The sequence below is a fragment of the Oculina patagonica genome, chromosome 10 (assembly GCF_052425735.1).
Source record: "Oculina patagonica isolate OP01 chromosome 10, crgOcupat, whole genome shotgun sequence".
NCBI classification, from domain to species: Eukaryota; Metazoa; Cnidaria; class Anthozoa; order Scleractinia; family Oculinidae; genus Oculina; species Oculina patagonica.
The window spans coordinates 6,141,352-6,160,486 of record NC_135767.1 but is presented as its reverse complement, the minus strand read 5'-3'; the positions used below and the strand labels follow the sequence as shown (position 1 = coordinate 6,160,486).

Sequence of the window (19,135 nt, the reverse complement as noted above, 5' to 3'; positions counted from 1 at the left end):
AGCTTTGTTAGTGAGATGATGAGTTTGTATATCGCTGTTTACACGCCCACTTGTGCTTTGTAAGTGTCTTTTTCACTTGACTTCCTATTTATCCTAAAAGGCCCAGTTTTAATTGCATCTGACATTTAAATTACGTCATTCGGCCATTTTCGTGAACATTTGAGGTTAAAACTAATATATCTGTCAGTTGCTTGATATTACATCGCTTACTTTTTATAAAACAAAAATTTTGAGCTTGTGCTATTTTTCCAAAAGTTCTGCCGTTATAATTATTTTTGGGCAGAGCTAGCAGTTAATCGCGCAACGTCGAACATCGGGCTTGATTTATTTCAAACTCAGCCTGGTGGACCCGGCGTTTATTTGACTCATGCAGTTTGTTCGAGTCCGGAGTTTATTAAACAACGGATTTTATGCATTATTTTTGACAGACTTACTAATTGACATTACAACTACAGCTTTTATACCTCAAATAAAAGCTCAAGGGGACTATTTACAACTCCACCTTGGAAACCCGGCGGTAATTGTGATTGAAGGCATCGAGTAAGCTGTGTAAGGCATCATTTGTTTTTCTGTCGAGGTTAAGGAACACAATTTCAACGATGCATTTAGACATTTTAAGATACTGAAGCTGTATAAATAGACCCATTAGCACAGAAAATTTAAATCCGGAGAATCTTGTTTCCCCGTCATTTATCAATTTCAACCAGTGGCAATTATTGATCACCGGATATTGCATTAGTCAAACAAATATTTGCATATCCTTCTTAGAGTCGAAAATTTACAGAATAATTCTAGGAGACTATACCTAATAATGCCTTGTAATGCCATTATGATTAAATTCGCGATTGCTTGCTTAATTCACGTTTCTGGCAATTGTTTCTTATTCTACATTGGGATATGGTCTATACTCTATAAAGAAAATCGTTGTTCAATTCAAAGCAAGAGGGAAAAATTGATAGGTAACTATACTCGTTTATACTCGTTTTAACGCCATCTTTTAATTTCCGCGCGCAAATCACGCGTGAAATTATTGGCAGTAAGGATGCGCAATGCAACAAAGTAAACGCCAAGTGTGCACTATTGAGTCAGAAGGCAAACGGGAAGTTAAAAAGCACAAAAGCAGCGTAAGAACAAAGGGATCTAAGTGACCAGTCACAACAATCTTAAACAACAAAATGAGAACACGAATCAAGCACGCGCAACCGGCGCCAAGCGCGGGAAAACGCACGTGACCAAGTCGTGATTGGTTTTGTTTTTGTATCTGATTGGTTGAGCAGATGGCGCAAATTTTTTTTGTGTTCGCGATTGCACCAATCTTGTTCCACATTTCATTGCCTGCTTAAGTTCGATGTCATGAACAGCGCATCAAGCAAAAACCACCAAAAAAATTGAACCCAGATTCAAATTATTCGAAACGGTCCATTAGCAACGTAATTTTAAACGCAGCGGTAGCACAAGTCGGAACTCCCGACAAAAATAAGTTTGAACCCAGGGACAAAAAATATCAGAATCAAAAACCTTTCTTTAATTTTTGCTTCTCGGAAACAGAATATTTGCTTCCGAAAACATTTACAGAAATAAAGAAATTTTAAAAATTATACAGTGAAATAGAACCAAAAGTCACTGTCGTCACAACACGGTCGAATAAAAGATTGTTCATTTGTAAAGAAAGCTGTTCTGGAAAAAATTTTTAATTTGTTATTCATGTTAAAATACAAATTTTGGGTTGGATAAAGTTATTGTCATCAAAAGATGCACAGCTGAACGTTGTACACTTTTTAATATTTTATTTATCTTGAGTTATCTGAATTTTCTGTTATCATACATTATGTGATCTCCCATCATACATCACACGGACTTAGTTATAAACCTTACCTTAAGCAAAAGTTTTTACTCTGCTGTAGGTAATATATTATAGATTTGCACCCATCCAAAGAGGAATCGCTGTGAAACCTCGCGTTTACATTTATTTAAGTTTTCTCGTGGGCGGCTTATAGCATGATAGTTAAATTAAAGTTAAAACAAAGTTGCTGCTTCACTATTTGCGCCAAATGCATGCGTAATGGAAGGCGCATCTTTGTCTACAGTTTTGTAGTTTATCGTTCGTAATCTAGCGCATTCTCACTCTTTCCCAGTTCGATTTAAAGGAAACTGTGAACATTGCAAGAAATGAATTAAGCTACTTTTTCGCGCTATTTGAACACTGTCAATTGTATTTCTCAACTTTTTGTCGATTTATTCAGCTAGTCTTTTAAAAACAGTAAAGTTGCCTGATTGTGCCTTTAACTGCTTGTTTCACTTCCCTAATTTTCCAACAATACAAGATCGGGTTTAGAGATGAGTTTAAGTAGACTAGCGTCATTGCTGCGAACCAAGCCACAAAATGTTCTGTTGCATTCGTATACAGCACACCCACAATCACCCTCGGCACATAGCAGGCAACTAATGCCAACTGCACCCACATAATGCTGGAAACTGTCTTTTTGTATCGTGCTATGTTTAGTGGAATCCCTTCTCCGTTCTCTTGTCCGTGGGGGACATTGTTTTGTACTAGGGCTTGTTGATGTCGTAGTTTGAGGTGGATCCTCGTGTAACAGAAAATCGAAGTAAGCAGACAAAGTATTATGGAAACAGAGGTTGCCTTAAAGGTAATATCTTCTCTCCACACTCGGAGCAATACAATTGGAATAGCAATTAGCCAGAAACAACTTATGACTACACGAACTCGCCTCAATGTTACGACATGTCTGTATCTCAGTCCCAGCAACAGTGCGAGAAGTCTGTCCACACTAATTGCTGTCGATGTCAAGCCAGATACTCCACATAAGATAAAACTTGAAGCTGTATTGACTTTCTGAACATAGTACAGCACATTCACGTTCATTTTTATAATACGAGACATAATGCGGGTGGCGTAGAGTGGTTGCATAGTAAGACCAACGCAAAGATCAGTGACCGCCAGACATCGAAAGAAAAGTTTTGTCGGAGGATGAATAGAAGAGACATTCTTCAGAGCAAAAAGAATCAAAGCATTGCCCACAGCAGCGGTGATGGAAAGAAAAATGTTTAAAGCTGAAAAAAATTCAACTATGCCTGCTGGTGGTGCGCTGAGTGCTTGATTCAGTTTGCTTGTGTAGTTTCCTTCTCCAGTAAAGTTCGCCATTGTTCTTTGGTGGTCAGAAAGTTAAGCTTGCCTTGGAAAGTGCTTGAAGTTCAGGAAGGTACAATCTTTTGAGGAACAAGGTATCAAATTGCAGCTTAGTTTTTGGGATGATAATTTTATATGTCGCTGATAACACGCCCTCTTGTGCTGTGCGTATATTTTTTTACAGGACTTCCTGTTAATCCTTAAAAGTCCGGTGTTCATTGCATTATGCTTTTAGATCCGGCAATTTGACTATTTTCATGTACGTTTGATATTATAACGGATAGATCTGTCAGTTACTTAATAAAACGTTGCAAATTAACCAGTAAGACAAAAGTTTCAGCGTGCAGCTTTGTTAGTGAGATGATGATATTAAACCATTAGGAGATATCTTTATATGTCGCTGTTTACACGCCTACTTGTGCTTTGTAAGTGCCTTTTTCACTTGACTTCTTATTTATCCTAAAAGGCCCAGTTTTTTTAGTGAGATGATGACTTTATATGTCGCTGTTTACACGCCCACTTGTGCTTTGTAAGTGCCTTTTTCACTTGACTTCTTATTTATCCTAAAAGGCCCAGTTTTTTAGTGAGATGATAACTTTATATGTCGCTGTTTACACGCCCACTTGTGCTTTGTAAGTGTCTTTTTCACTTGTCTGACCTATTTGTCATAAAAGGCCCAGTTTTAATTGCATTAGCCTTTTAAATTAAGTCATTCGTCCATTTTCGTGAATATTTGAGTTTAAAACTGATATATCTGTCAGTTGCTTGATATTACATCGCTTACTATTTATAAAACAAAAATTTTGAGATTGTGCTCATTTCCCAAAAGTTCTGCCGTTATAATTATTTTTGGGTAGAGCCTTTGAGTAGCAGTTAAATCTAGTAATTAACATAAAACCTTTTTTCTTGTTATCGCGCAACGTCGAAAATCGGGATTGATTATTACATAATAATCTTTTATAATTGTGCTTGAAGGCATCGAGTAAGCTGTGTAAGGCATCACTCGTTTTTCTGTCGGGGTTCAGGAACACAGAATATCAGCGATGCATTTAGACATTGTAAGATGCTGAAGCTGTATAGATCCATTAACACAACAATTTTAAATCCGGAGAAAATTGTTTATCCGTTATTTATCAATTTCAACCAGTGGCAATTATTGATCACACGATATTGCAGTAGTCAAACAAATATTTGCATATCCTTCTTAAAGTCGACAATTTACAGAATATTTCTTCAGGTTGACAGCAGGTTTTATCAATGCAGAACGATTGTCAAACTCGTTAATGTTTACATAAGAATGGATTCATGTTCAAGTCAGTTGATAGTTGTATTTGTTCGGTAATTTATTCCTATTCAGATTGATCTAAACTGCGAAGCAAGCGCATTTCCAACTGCATTTCCAAGTAGCATCATTGTTTGCCAAGATCTTGTATAATATCCTGAAACCTATATTGAATTAAATGTCGAAATGCTGAGCAATTTCCTCTTCAGAGATAAGTGTCAATGGACGTCAATTAAATTGTTTAATCTGTGCGAGTCCTAGCTGTTATGCTGTCTGACTGACAGGAGACAACGACCCTGTACCTCTGCTGTTAAGTAACCATTGTCGTGGAGCGAGTCTGTGCTCTGCCAAGCTTTCCCCTTTAATCAATTTTGCCGACCGTTCATCTGTCCAAGATCCGTCAGTTTTAATCGTTCAAGCTGAAAAACCATCTTAGCTGCTAGACGTATAGTACCGTCTAAAACCCTTCGATACACTGTCGCAGAATTCCTGGCAGTTTTTGTACAGAAGATGTACAGTGAAGGTTAATCCCTCAGAATTTTTTTCTCGAGTTATTGCTTTCCTTTTACTTTATCAATTTTAATCACGAAACATATTTGTTTGCGGGCAGCCATTATTTATCCACGAAGTATATTGATTCTACTTTGTTTGTCCACGAACTTAATCCTCTTGCCATGTTTGTTGAAACACATTCTATTTATATTATTTAGCATTAAAAAATGCTATTTTAATAGCAAATAAAAAAAAAATTAAGCCGTCCGGATAAACAAAGTTTTTCATTGAATTTTGTTTTTCCTGAATGAACTGAAATTTCTGTTCTCATACATTCTGTGTTATCCTATCATACAAATGATCACACTTACTTCATTGTAGACTTAACTTATCTGTTAGCAAAAGTGTCAACTCTGGTATAGGTCATAATATTATAGATTTGCCGCCATCCAAAGAGGAATCAACATAACCTTCATAATCTGTTAAATGTCTGTTGTAAAACCTAACCTAATGTCTTAACTCGCGTCTACATTTTTTTTAGTTTCCTCATCGGTGGTTTAACATGATAGCGAAATAATAAAACAAAAGCAAACAAAGGGACTGCTTTACGCTTTCTCCCAAATGGATGCGTAATGGAAGGCGCATCTTGGTTTACAGTTTCGTAGTTTATCGTTCGTAAACTAGCGCTGTCTCAATCTTTTCAAATACAATTTGAAGGTAAATTTGGACACTGTCAAATGTACTTTGCAACCTTATGTCGATCTACACAGTTATTCTTTTAAAAACAGTAAAGCTGCCTGATTGTGCCTTTTATTGCTTGTTTCACTTCCCTGATTTTCCAACAGTACAAGATTGGGTTTAGAGATGAGTTTAGAAAGACTAGTGTTTCTGTAGTAAACAAAGTCACGAGTTCATGTTCAATTCCATTCGCATCTAGCACAGCCACAATACCCCACGGAACATAGCAGGCAACTAATGCCAACTGCACCCACATAATGCTGGAAACTGTCTTTTTGTATCTTGCTACGTTTAGTGGATTCCCTTCTCCGTTCTGTTGTCCGTGGGGGACATTGTTTTGTACTTGGGCTTGTTGATGTCGTAGTTTGAGGTGGATCCTCGTGTAACAGAAAATGCAAGTTACCAGACAAAGTATTAATAAAACAGAGGCTTCCATGTTGGCGATCTTTTTTCTCCACACCCAGAGCAATCCACCTGAAGCAGCAATTAGCCAGAAACAAGTAATGACTACACGAACTCGACTCAATGTTACGACATGTCTGTATCTCAGTCCCAGCAACAGTGCGAGCAGTCTGTCCACACTAATTGCTGACGACGTCGAACCAGATACGCCACATAAAATAAAAGTTGTTGCTCCCCAAACGTTGTGAACGTAGTACAGAACATTCACGTTCATCTTTATTATAACAGACAAAATGCTGGTCGCATAAAGTGGTTGCACAATAAGACCAACGCAAAGATCAGTGACCGCCAGACATCGAAAGAAAAGTTTTGTCGGAGGATAAATAGAAGAGACATTCTTCAGAGCCACAAGGATCAGAGCATTGCCCACAGCAGCGGTAATGGAAAGAAAAATGTTCAAAGCTGAAAAAAATTCAGCTATGCCTGCTGGTGGTGCGCTGAGTGCTTGGTTCAGTTTGCTTGTGTAGTTTCCTTCTCCAGTAAAGTTTGCCATTTTTCTTGGGTGGCGGGAAAATTGAGCTTGCCTTGAAGAGTGTTTGAAGTTCGAGAAAAAAGCATCAACTTGCAGCTTTGTTATTGGGATGACGATTTTATATGTTGCTGATAACAATCCCTCTTGTGCTTTGTGTGCTTTTACAGGACTTCCTATTTAAGGCCCTGTGTTTATTGCATTATACTTTTAAATCTCGCAATTTGACCATTTTCGTGAACGTTTGAGTTGAAAACTGATAGATCTGTCAGTTGCTTGATATAATATCAGTTCATCGTGCAGAGAAATTAATTACCCCAGATGGAGACACCTGCACAGGAAGTAAAAAAAAACTGGATAAAAATGAAAGATGAACAGTGTTTTTATGCTTATTCATAAGGGTCTTAAATTTGCTTTTTTATCAAATACTAGCAAATAGGTTACTCAGTCTGTATTTCTGAGTTATCGGTCGCTTTTCTTTTTAATTAAACACGAATTTCGGTGAAAACAGAACCATTTATGTGAAAATGAGTTTGATTTTAATAAAACTTAGACAGTCGAGACAAGCCACCTGACATTTTTAACTACATGACGAAGAAAATTCGAGTCCAACTCTCATTTTTATGTGAAAAGTTTTGTATCAGGCGCCACAATGTCACCAAATCTCGCCATTTGTCGTTTTTCTCGAACTTATGAAGTCAAGTTTGTGTTGAAAGTGAAAGATATGTTGTCTATTGCTTGGGAATATTACCCTACTTTACGAGTTTAAAAAGGAATTGAGGTTGTTTCTTTACATGTTTTAGCACAAATAAATTGAAAATAAAAACAGTCGCATATCGTGTTAACAGAAGAGTTTAGCAAAGGAACGGGCGCGTTTGAAGTTCCGGCTTATTAGCGGCAAAGTCTATTATAAAAAGTCTTTCGTTTGATATAACAGCTGAAAACAGTTTGTCAGCATTCACACAATTGAAATGAACTTATGTCTTTCTTATCCCTCACGCAACACGTCCCGCTTATTAATTAAATCCTTGCGATTTGTGAAAAGTCAAATATGTGTCTCATACATGTATGAATTGATTAAGTAACAAAAAGTAGTGTTTTGTTTAACTTTTTCTCTAATTTAAGAACGCACTGTTTTTCTATTTGCACAAAATGTTTGATGATTTGAAGAAAGCCTCTTTCCCGCCCCTTCAGAGGGCTTCATCCAGCCTTTATACCGTAAAATTGCAGATCAAACCGCCAAGTTAATTAGAGTTATTTTGTTACAACATATCCCTCACAATAGTCTCAAAAACGCGTTCCATTTTATTTCCAAAGGGTTTTTTATGCCGGTTATAAACCCCTCCGGATCTAAGCTCCCTCAGATATAAACCCATCTAAAACCCCTTACGAAGTTGTATAAGCTCAGGGCTATAATCGCCATTTTACTGTATCGTTAGAGTCAGTCAAAGATACAAAGTTTGCAAGTTGAGAAGGCTTATGTGGATGTTTACAGACAAAGATGTTTTGCGTGAATGTGAGGTTTAGGATATATAATCATGTTATTCAAATGAAGACACCATTTGTGCAAATTGTCTTTTTTCCACAATACGGTCGAAGTAAAGATTGTTCGTTTGATTAGAAAATGCTGGTCTACAAAAATATTTTAAACGGTTCTTCATCTTAAAGTACAAGTTTTGGGTTGGATAAATTTATTGCCTTCAAAAGATGCACAATTAAACATTGTACATTTTTTATTATTTATCTTGAATAACCTGAATTTTCTGTTACTATTCATTATGAAATCTCGCATCATGAAACATCGCCAGCGCAAGGCCGTGCGATTCGATCAGTTACTATGAATCATTAAAGAACCGGGCAGAACCCGCATTGGTTTTGGACTTAGCTATAAACCTAACTGTTAGCTAAGATTTTAATTCTAGCAGATATATAATAGATAATGTAGATCCGAAGACGAATCATAAAATGGAAAATGTCTGTTGTGAAACCTACCCTCGAGTTTATGCTGATACATACTAATCGGTGGCCTAGCATGATAGCTAAATTAAAGTAAAAACAAAGATGCTGCTTCAATGTTTGAGTCAAATGACACTTAACGGATGCCTCATCTTTGTCGACATATTTACATTTTGTCGTTGGTATTCTAGCGCTTTTTCGACCTTTTCCAACCTGATTTGAAGGCAATTTTGCTCATTGTAAGAGATGAACTTAGCCGTATTTACGCAATCTCGAGACTGTCGGTTGTTCTTTGCAACTTTGCGTCGATTTACATTGCTAGTGTTCTAAAAACAGTAAAGCTGCCTGATTGTGTCTTTAACTGCTTGTTTCACTTCCCTGATTCTCCAACGGTACAAGATTGGGTTTAGAGTTGAGTTGAAGTAGATGAGTGTATCTGTGGCTAACCGAGCAACAATATGTTCAATTCCATTCGCATATAATACAGTCTCAATGCCCCACGGAACATAGCAGGCAACTACTGCCAACTGCACCCACATAATGCTGGAAACTGTCCTTTTGTATCTTGGTATGTTTAGTGGAATCCCTTCTCCGTTCTGTTGTCCGTGAGGGACATTGTTTTGTACTAGGACTTGATGATGCCGTAGTTTGAGATGGATCGTCGTAAAACAAAAAATGGAGGTTGCCAGGCAAAGAGGTAAGATAACAGAGGCTTCCTTGTAGGCGATATCTTCTCTCCACACCCGGAGCCATCCAAATATAACAGCAATTATCCAAAAACAAGTTATGACTACACGAACTCGCCTCAATGTCACGACATGTCTGTATCTCAGCCCAGCAACAGGGCGAGAAGTCTGTCCACACTTATTGCGGTCGATGTTAAGACAGATACTCCACATAAAATATAACCTGAAGCTGCAATGACTGTGTAAACATTGTTCAGCACATTCACGTTTATCTTTATTATACTAAACATGATGTAGGTAGCATAGAGTGGTTGTACAATAAAACCAACGCAAAGATCAGTGACCGCCAGACATCGAAAGAAAAGTTTTGTCGGAGAATGAATAGAAGAGACATTCTTCAGAGCCATAAGGATCAGAGCATTGCCCACAGCTGAAGTGATGGAAAGAAAAATGTTCAAAGCTGAAAAAAATTCAGCTATGCCTGCTGGTGGTGCGCTGAGTGCTTGATTCAGTTTGCTTGTGTAGTTTTCTTCTCCAGTTATGTTCGTCATTGTTCTTTGGTAATAAGCTGTTGCTTTGAAGTTTGCTTGAAGTCAAAGAAGTTAGCTGTTTTCAGAAAAAACGATTTCAGCTTTGTAAGTGGGCTGAAGATTTTATATGTTCCCGATAACACGTCCGCTTGTATTTTGAAGGGCCTGGTGTTTATTGAATTAGGCTTTTAATCTCGCAATTTGACTATTTTCTTGAACGTTTGAGTTTAAATCTGATAGATATGTCAGTTACTTACATCGCTTACCAGTTAAAAAACAAAAATAATTGTGATTGTGCTATTTTTCCAAGTTGTTAGGGTACAATTAAGACCGAAATAATAGCATCGGCTTTATCATTTTAAAAAAAGATTGAAATGAAAAGATTGGGCGCATTTCATGTTCTTCTGTTATTTAGGAGCAGAGCCTTTCAGTTTATTGCCACACACAAAAAAACTCACCAAAGCATAAGTCGTTTTCTGCAGTGAAATATTTGCTATGCTGACTATGTTGAATTATGATTTCCTATCGTTGTATTGACTTTTCAGAACTCAGTTCCACCGTTAGCAAGTAACTGTAAGCAAAGCGTTATCTCTCAGGAAATGCGCAGTTGTAAAATACTCTTTTTGTTCGGACAGCAGGATGCAGCAGCTGATCTTATGTTAGTTTTTTACTAAATGTATCAATACAGAATGATTGTCAAACTCGTTAATGTTAATTAACATAAGAATGGATTCATGTTCAAGTCTTAGGAACAGTTGATAGTTGTATTTGTTCGGTATTTTATTCATATTCAGATTGCTTTAAACTGCAAAGCCAGCGCATTTCCAAGATGCATTTCCAAGTAACATCATTGTTTGTCTACATCTTGTATAATATCCTGAAACCTATATTAAATTAAATGTCGAAATGTTGAGCAATTTTCTCTTCAGAGGTAAGTGTCGATGGACGACAATTAAATTGTTTAATCTGTGTGAGTCCTAGCTGTTATACTGTCCGAGTGAAAGGAGACAACGACCCTGTACCTCTGGCATTGAGTAACCAGTGTCGTGGAACGAGTCTGTGCTCTGCCAAGCTTTCCCCTTTAATCAACTTTGCCGACCGACCGTTCATCTGTCCAAGATCCGTCAGTTTTAATCGTTTAAGCTGAAAAAACCATCTTAGCTGCTAGACGTATAGTACCGTCTAAAACCCTTCGATACACTGTCGCAGAATTCCTGGCAGTTTTTGTACAGAAGATGTACAGTGAAGGTTAATCCCTCAGAATTTTTTTCTCGAGTTATTGCTTTCATTTTAGTTTATCAATTTTAATCACGAAACATATTTGTTTGCGGGCAGCCATTATTTATCCACGAAGTATATTGATTCTACTTTGTTTGTCAACGAACTTAATCCTCTTGCCATGTTTGTTGAAACACATTCTATTTTATATATTATTTAGCATTAAAAAAAATGCTATTTTAATAGCAAATAAAAAAAATTACGCCGTCCGGATAAACAAAGTTTTTCATTGAATTTTCTTTTTTTTCTTCTAGATTTATTTGTTTTCAACCGTTTGGAGCGTGAAAAAGTTACATTTAAATCGTCTAGAACTTTCAACCTCTTCAGGGTTCTCTTCAGGACATGATATAATAAATAATAATATTTATTTCAACACGGTAAAAATCATCAGGACTTAAAATATAATGAATATTATATAAGTCACTACGTTAAATATGCTGGGCAAGTAAGAAAGTATCATTGAATTTTGTTTTTCCTGAATGAACTGAAATTTCTGTTCTCGTACATTCTGTGTTATCCTATTATATAAATAATCACACTTACTTCATTGTAGACTTAACTTATCTGTTAGCAAAAGTGTCAACTCTGGTATAGGTAATAATATTATAGATTTGCCGCCATCCAAAGAGGAATCAACATAACCTTCATAATCTGTTAAATGTCTGTTGTAAAACCTAACCTAATGTCTTAACTCGCGTCTACATTTTTGTTAGTTTCCTCTTCGGTGGCTTAACATGATAGCGAAATAATAAAACAAAAGCAAACAAAGGGACTGCTTTACGCTTTCTCCCAAATGGATGCGTAATGGAAGGCGCATCTTGGTTTACAGTTTCGTAGTTTATCGTTCGTAAACTAGCGCTGTCTCAATCTTTTCAAATACAATTTGATGGTAAATTTGGACACTGTCAAATGTACTTTGCAACCTTATGTCGATCTACACAGTTATTCTTTTAAAAACAGTAAAGCTGCCTGATTGTGCCTTTTATTGCTTGTTTCACCTCCCTGATTTTCCAACAGTACAAGATTGGGTTTAGAGATGAGTTTAACAAGACCAAAGTTTCTGTCAACCAATAAACATCATGTTCAATTCCATTCACATGCAGCACAGTCACAATGCCCCACGGAACATAGCAGGCAACAAATGCCAACTGCACCCACATAATGCTGGAAACTGTCTTTTTGTATCTTGCTATGTTTAGTGGATTCCCTTCTCCGTTCTGTTGTCCGTGGGGGACATTGTTTTGTACTTGGGCTTGTTGATGTCGTAGTTTGAGGTGGATCTTCGTGTAACAGAATATCGAAGTTGCCAGACAAAGTATTAAGCCAACAAAGGCTGCCGCAATGTCCATATCTCTTCTCCACACCCGGAACAAACCACATGAAGCAGCAATTAGCCAAACACAAGTTATGACTACACGAACTCGCCTCAATGTTACGACATGCCTATATCTCAGTCTCAGCAACAGTGCGAGAAGTCTGTCCACACTAATTGCTGTCGATGTCAAGCCAGATACTGCACACAAAATATAACTTGAAGCTCCATAGATTTGGCTAGCATAATACAGCACATTCACGTTCATCTTGATCTTAGGAGACATAATATAGGCAGCATAGAGTGGTTGTATAATAAGACCAACGCAAAGATCAGTGACTGCCAGACATCGAAAGAAAAGTTTTGTCGGAGGATGAATAGAAGAGACATTCTTCAGAGCAAAATTGATCAGAGCATTGCCCACAGCAGCGGTGATGGAAAGAAAAATGTTCAAAGCTGAAAAAAATTCGGTTATGCCTGCTGGTGGTGCGCTGAGTGCTTGGTTCAGTTTGCTTGTGTAGTTTCCTTCTCCAGTAAAGTTCGCCATTGTTCTTGGGTGGTCAGAAATTTAAGCTCGCCTTGAAGAGTGCTTAAAGTAGAGGAAGGTACAAACGTTTGAGGAATAAAGTATCAACTTACAGCTTTGTTTTAGAAATGATGATTTTATATGTCGCTGTTAACACGAACTCTTGTGCTGTGCGTGTATTTTTTTTGACAGGACTTCCTGATGCTCCTTAAAAGCCCGGTGTTTATTGCATTATACTTGTAAATCTAGCAATTTGACTATTTTCTTGCACGTTTGATATTAGAACTGATAGATCTGTCAGTTACTTGATAAAACGTTGCAAATTAACCAGTGAGACAAAAGTTTCAGCTTGCAGCTTTGTTAGTGAGATGATGAGTTTATATGTCGCTGTTTACACGCCCACTTGTGCTTTGTAAGTGTCTTTTTCACTTGACGTCCTGTTTATCCTAAAAGGCCCAGTTTTAATTGCATTAGACTTTTAAACTACGTCATTCGTCCATTTTCGTGAACATTTGAGTTTAAAACTAATATACCTGTCAGTTGCTTGATATTACATCGCTTACTATTTATAAAACAAAAATTTTGAGATTGTGCTATTTTTCCAATAGTTCTGCCGTTATAATTATTTTTGGGCAGAAACTTTGACCGCTTTGAGTAGCAGTTAAATCTAATAATTAACATAAAACCTTTTTTTTACCCCCGCGTAAACTCGGCCTGGTCTACCTGGCGTTTATTTGACTCGTGTACTTTGTTCGAGCTCGGAGCTTATTAAACAACGGATTTTATACATTATTTTTGAGAGACTTACTAATTTTCATTACAAATACAGCTTTTTATACATCAAATAAATGCTTGAGGGGGTTATTTACAACTTCACCTTGGAAACCCGGCGTTTATAAAAAAATAGATCCGTTAACTAAAATTTTAAATCCGGAGAAAATTGTTTCCTGCCATTATCAATTTCAACCATTTACCAGTGGCAATTATAATTGATCACCTGATATTGCATTAGTCAAACAAATATTTGCATATCCTCAGTTTTAGAGTCGACAATTTACAAAATGCATTTTTTTTATAAGAACGTTTTTTGCAAGAACATCGAGGCTGAAGAAAGGCCAAAATTTAAAAACATCCCAAAGACGTTTCGAAGGCTGAAATTTGGTTAAGAACGAATTTCATTTTTTCCTCTTTGTTGCGAGAGACAAATGTATGAACTTAATGAATAAATATATATTCAAATCTTGACTTGTAACCAGTATTGTCTTCACTCATTGGTGACGTGAACATGTACATATCTGTTAGGAATGAATTTACTGCAATACTACTTTTGTGAAATATTTTTAAGAAATAAGAACATTCTAAGAACATTTCAGGCTCAAATCTTCGAAAAAGTTAAGGACGTTTAGTCCAGGCCAAAAAATTAGACTTTCTTATATAAAAGGAGTGCAGCTGTAGAAGACTTCACCAGCCTACATAATGACAGTTCGGAGAAATCATTGCAGATGGGGACAACTGTATAGGAAGAAAAACAACTTGGTGAAAATAAAAGAACTGTCTTTTTTGGCAAATCCCCATTAACTAGGTTGTTAACTTTCCCTTTTGTCTAATACTTTCATTACTCGTGGATAGGCTGTCTCGTTATTTCTGAGTAACCTTTTGCTTCTCTTTCTTACTATATAAAAACAAGTCTTGGTGCATCCTTGGAGACCCAGGGGCAGTTAATGGGGGCAAGAGAAAGGCGAAACTGCGGGAATAAAATTCGACACCGTTAACTACATTAAGTTTGGCTTAGTCTTTAGTTACATGACGTCATTCTTAACTTGGCTGGGTTGCGTTCGCAAGGTACTGTGGTAAAATTTACAGCCGCCATGTTTTTCTGTAAGGTGGATTGGACACTCGCGCCGCGAGCCAATTATGAGAAAAATAGGTGCACGGAGAATTAATGAAAATCGAGCATTATGTTAACGTTTTATATACGATTATTCAACCCCCTCTCTACTACTACTAAAAGATTTTTCATAAGGTTAAAAAAAAACTAGTTTAAACTGTTTTTTAAAAAACAAGTTTTGGGTTTGATGAATTAATTGCCATCAAAAGATGGACAATTAAACATTGTACATTTTTTTCTTTCACTTAAATTATCTCAACTTTCTGTTATCATACATTATGTTATGTACCACCATACACCTGATTGAAGAAACGTTGTCCCGTGAAAGGCATAAACGATAAACGATGCGACCCAAATGTTTACTGGGAAATCGGAAAAAGTAATCGTCTTCTGTGACAAAATGAACATAATAATAAGACAGATTGCATAAATCATGCTTTCAAAGCTCTCAAAGAAAAAATGTTTTCGTGGCTGGTCTGACACGCATGTTTCGTCTCCGCCAAGAGACTCTTCAGAGACCTTTCGGTGAAAGCTAACTCGTCGAACATCGCGTTCGAAGTCCCGCTAGCGTCAAAATGATGGTGCAATCTGGCCTTACGTCGCGTAAGCATTCCCAATTGCGTAACGTGTAAATTGTTAAATACTTTCGTGGCTGGTCTGACACGCATGTTTCGTCTCCGCCAAGAGACTCTTCAGAGACCTTTCGGTGAAAGAAAGAAAAAATGTCTTGATTATAAATAAATTGAACATAACTACTAAGCTCACCAATGCTGTCTACCCAGAATTCCCTTCGGTTTATTTTTCACGGGTCAACGTTTTTTCAATCAGGTACCTTATTACATGAAATTTTCGCGACACGTTAATTTCGCGATTTTGAGGTGCGCATATTTCGCGACACTTAAATTTCGCGATTTTGCGAAACTGTTGCATTTTTAATCACTTTAATTTCGCGTTTTTTGAGGAAGACACAATTAAATTGCCTTTGTGATATTATTAAACACGTCGTTGAATTGATAAAACGACTATCGTTAATCGTTATCAAAGGAACGATAACGTCAAAATAAACAAAAACGCAACGGCGGGACTAAATGTCAACAGTCGTTAACAGAGCAGTTCTCACAATGTCCACAAGCAGTTCATGCTTGTACGTAAACTATAGTTCTTGAGTCAATTGACCACAACATCCATTTACATTGAAAATTGTATCCTTCAGTGGTACTTAACTCATTCTTTCGGACAATCGGGTCAACGTTTTTTCAATCAGGTACCTTATTACATGAAATTTTCCTTCAGTGTATCGGTATAATTTTTAACTATAGTAATTAATTATATTTATTATATATATATATTTTTTAATTTAAGATTTTTATCGCCATTCTTTTTAGTTTTTAGGTTGCGCCCCGCATGGGTTACTATTTTCCCGTTCGCGCAATTCCTTTTTGGTCCTTTTCTTTTTCTTTTATTTGTAAAATTTTTTAAGACCAATAAAGTTGATAGATAACTTAATTTTCGCGTCATGTTATGTTCGCGACACTTATTGTTCGCGTCACTTTAATTTCGCGATTTTTAAAAAATCGCGAAATTCGCGAAATTAACGTGTCGCGAAAATTTCATGTAATAAGGTATATACAATACATAGCACGGACTTAGCATGCTTAGTTATAAACCTAACTGCTAGCACAAGTTTTAACTATGGTATAGGTCATGATATTTTAAATTTGCATTTATCCGAAGAGGAATCCGCACAAACTGTTAAATGTCTGGTGTGAAACCTAACCTTCAGTTTTCATTTATTAAAATGTTCTAATCGATGGCTTAGCATGATAGCTTAATTAAGTCGAATAAATGTGCTGTTTCACTATTTGTGCCAAACGGATAATACGCCATGGAAAGAGCTTCTTTGTCTACAGTTTTGCAGTCGCCAGCGGAGCACCATGGGTAAGGAAATTTGGTAAACCCATCAAGTCCAAACAATTTGGTTATCGAGTGAGCATACGCCAGCGCGCGCCTACAGACTCTCGAGGAGGAGGAGGGGAGTCACAAGGCAACTCGGGCGGGGGAAGAAGAATGCCATATCGGTTTTTATACCATGCCATAGAAAATACAGCCAATCAGAATACAGGAAAGCCGTTGTATATTCGACGGTATTCAACCCAACCTTCCCATCGTGCGCTGCGATTGTATTCTCGACGAAATTTAGTAAGCGTATTTTCTATGGTATGGTATAAAATAGTTATACAACACTTTCTCGTGGTATACTATGGTATATCACACTTGTCACTTGTATTTTCTTGGTATACACACTCGCCTAAGGGCTCGTGTGTATACCGAGAGAAAATACAAGTGACTCGTGGGATATTCCATAGTATACCACTCGAAAGTGTTGTATAACTAGTATAAGTCTTTGATACTGGACATCCGTGATATAATATGGTCAATTGACAGCTGTCAAAACAAAGTATCCGCTGAACAGTAAAGAGATCATCGACGTCACCTGTTTTATGAAGATTTCCGCTGACCAGGTTATATTTTCCATTGGATCGCTGGCTCAAGTTTTTTTTTCCTGTTTTCAACAAGCTAATGACAAGATTTTGGCAGCGGAATTTCTGCGATTGCATTGGAGTTGACGAATTATTTTAGCTATGGACAGTATTTTCAACGATGGTATTTTCAAAAACTATTAAGAACAGGCGAAAAAGTATATGTGGAGCTCCGCTTCAGGCTTGGCTAAATCTATACATTACTCTATTTCGAGACTGTCAATTGTACTTTGCAACCTTATGTCGATCTACACAGCTAGTCGTCTAGAAACAGTAAAGCTGCCTTATTGTGTCTTTAACTGCTTGTTTCGCTTCCCTGATTTTCCAACAGTACAAGATCGGGGTTAGAGATGAGTTTAAGAAAACGAGAGTTATTGCAGCTAACCAAGAAACATCATGTTCAATTCCATTCGCATTTAGCACAGCGACAATGGCCCACGGAACATAGCAGGCAACTAATGCCAATTGCACCCACATAATGCTAGAAACTGTCTTTTTGTATCTTGCTATGTTTAGTGGAATCGCTTCTCCGTTCTGTTGTCCGTGGGGGACATTGTTTTGTACTTGGGCTTGTTGATGTCGTAGTTTGAGGTGGATCCTCGTGTAACAGAAAATGGAAGTTACCAGACAAAGTATTACGACAACAGAGGTTGTGTTAATGGCGATATCTTCTATCCACACCGAGAGCAATCCACATGAAGCAGCAATTAGCCAAAAACAAGTTATGACTACAAGAACTCGCCTTTGTGTTACGACATGTCTGTATCTCAGTCCCAGCAACAGTGCGAGAAGTCTGTCCACACTAATTGCGGTCGACACCAAGCCAGATAATCCACATAAAATATAACTTGAAACTGCGTAGACTTTGAAAACGTAAAACAAAACATTCACGTTCATCTTTATTATACTTGACATAGTGTAGGTAGCATACAGTGGTTGTACAATAAGACCAACGCAAAGATCAGTGACCGCTAGACATCGAAAGAAAAGTTTTGTTGGAGGATGAATAGAGAAGACATTCTTCAGAGCCACAAGGATCAGAGCATTGCCCACAGCAGCGGTGATGGAAAGAAAAATGTTCAAAGCTACAAAAAATTCAGCTATGCCTGTTGGTGGTGCGCTGAGTGCTTGGTTCAGTTTGCTTGTGTAGTTTCCTTCTCCTGTAAAGTTCGCCATTGTTCTTGGGTGGTCAGGGAATCAAGCTTGCGTAGAAGAGTGCTTGAAGTTGAAACAGTTCCGAAGCTTTCACAAAATAACATTAGCTTGCTGCTTTGTTATTTGAGATGATGATTTCATATGTCGCTGATAACACGCCCACTTGTGCTGACAAAGTGTATTTAAACATGGTCGATGTTTTATAATAATAGGGAAAAATAGTTCAGTTTTGCTCTGCTGAATATTCCAAAATCTCTGTGAAAAGTTAAAGGTAAAGTTTGCTGTCGTTGACAAAATAAACAATTTTGTTGTTGCACAGTCTGATATAGCGTGTACATTAATCAAGAATAAATTTTCTCTAAACACTTTCGCTTACAAGTACAGGTGTTCTGATGACGTTAAGATGCTACCGACTGGTGGTATATCAAGATTTGTATACAACTCCAAGACTTGACAATTTATAAATAAATTATGCCAAACTTCACCAGCTAACAGTTCATTATAATTATTTCAGAAACCTGTAGTGGAAAAAACTCATTTTTCTGCCAAATAGTTCACAGAAGTGTTTCTCCCAGAAATAATATCACTAATTTTTAACGCCAGCTGGATTATGAAACGCATTTTTTCCACCAATTCGAAAATTATCATTTATTTCTGCCATTAATTAATAATA

The 19,135-nt window shown here is 37.1% G+C and overlaps 6 protein-coding genes and 1 pseudogene across 6 annotated transcripts in view; 1 reads left to right on the top strand and 6 right to left on the bottom strand.

Moving 5' to 3' along the window:
* The window catches only part of LOC144628361 (trace amine-associated receptor 9-like), a 180,227-nt gene that overhangs the window by 16,463 nt on the left and 144,629 nt on the right, over nucleotides 1–19,135 (bottom strand). Inside the window, exon 2 of the mRNA XM_078486460.1 lies at nucleotides 18,981–18,995. The gene's annotated coding sequence lies outside the window, so the exon portion shown is untranslated. The remainder of the gene's footprint in view (nucleotides 1–18,980; nucleotides 18,996–19,135) is intronic.
* LOC144628356 (uncharacterized) overlaps nucleotides 1–19,135 on the top strand; it is a 66,464-nt gene that overhangs the window by 28,521 nt on the left and 18,808 nt on the right. The window lies entirely within an intron of this gene.
* On the bottom strand, nucleotides 1,772–3,322 carry LOC144628362 (adenosine receptor A3-like). The gene has a single exon (XM_078486461.1). It carries the CDS (start codon nucleotides 3,161–3,163, stop codon nucleotides 2,252–2,254), a length of 912 nt encoding a protein of 303 aa, XP_078342587.1. The 5' UTR covers nucleotides 3,164–3,322; the 3' UTR covers nucleotides 1,772–2,251.
* On the bottom strand, nucleotides 4,705–6,615 carry LOC144628947 (adenosine receptor A3-like). The gene has a single exon (XM_078487069.1). It carries the CDS (start codon nucleotides 6,613–6,615, stop codon nucleotides 5,701–5,703), a length of 915 nt encoding a protein of 304 aa, XP_078343195.1. The 3' UTR covers nucleotides 4,705–5,700.
* LOC144629357 (melanocortin receptor 5-like) lies at nucleotides 8,383–9,784 on the bottom strand (annotated as a pseudogene).
* On the bottom strand, nucleotides 11,332–13,123 carry LOC144628254 (adenosine receptor A3-like). The gene has a single exon (XM_078486323.1). The coding sequence runs from the start codon at nucleotides 12,898–12,900 to the stop codon at nucleotides 11,992–11,994; it is 909 nt and encodes a 302-aa protein (XP_078342449.1). The 5' UTR covers nucleotides 12,901–13,123; the 3' UTR covers nucleotides 11,332–11,991.
* LOC144628253 (adenosine receptor A3-like) lies at nucleotides 17,572–18,733 on the bottom strand. Its single transcript, XM_078486322.1, has one exon. The coding sequence runs from the start codon at nucleotides 18,481–18,483 to the stop codon at nucleotides 17,572–17,574; it is 912 nt and encodes a 303-aa protein (XP_078342448.1). The 5' UTR covers nucleotides 18,484–18,733.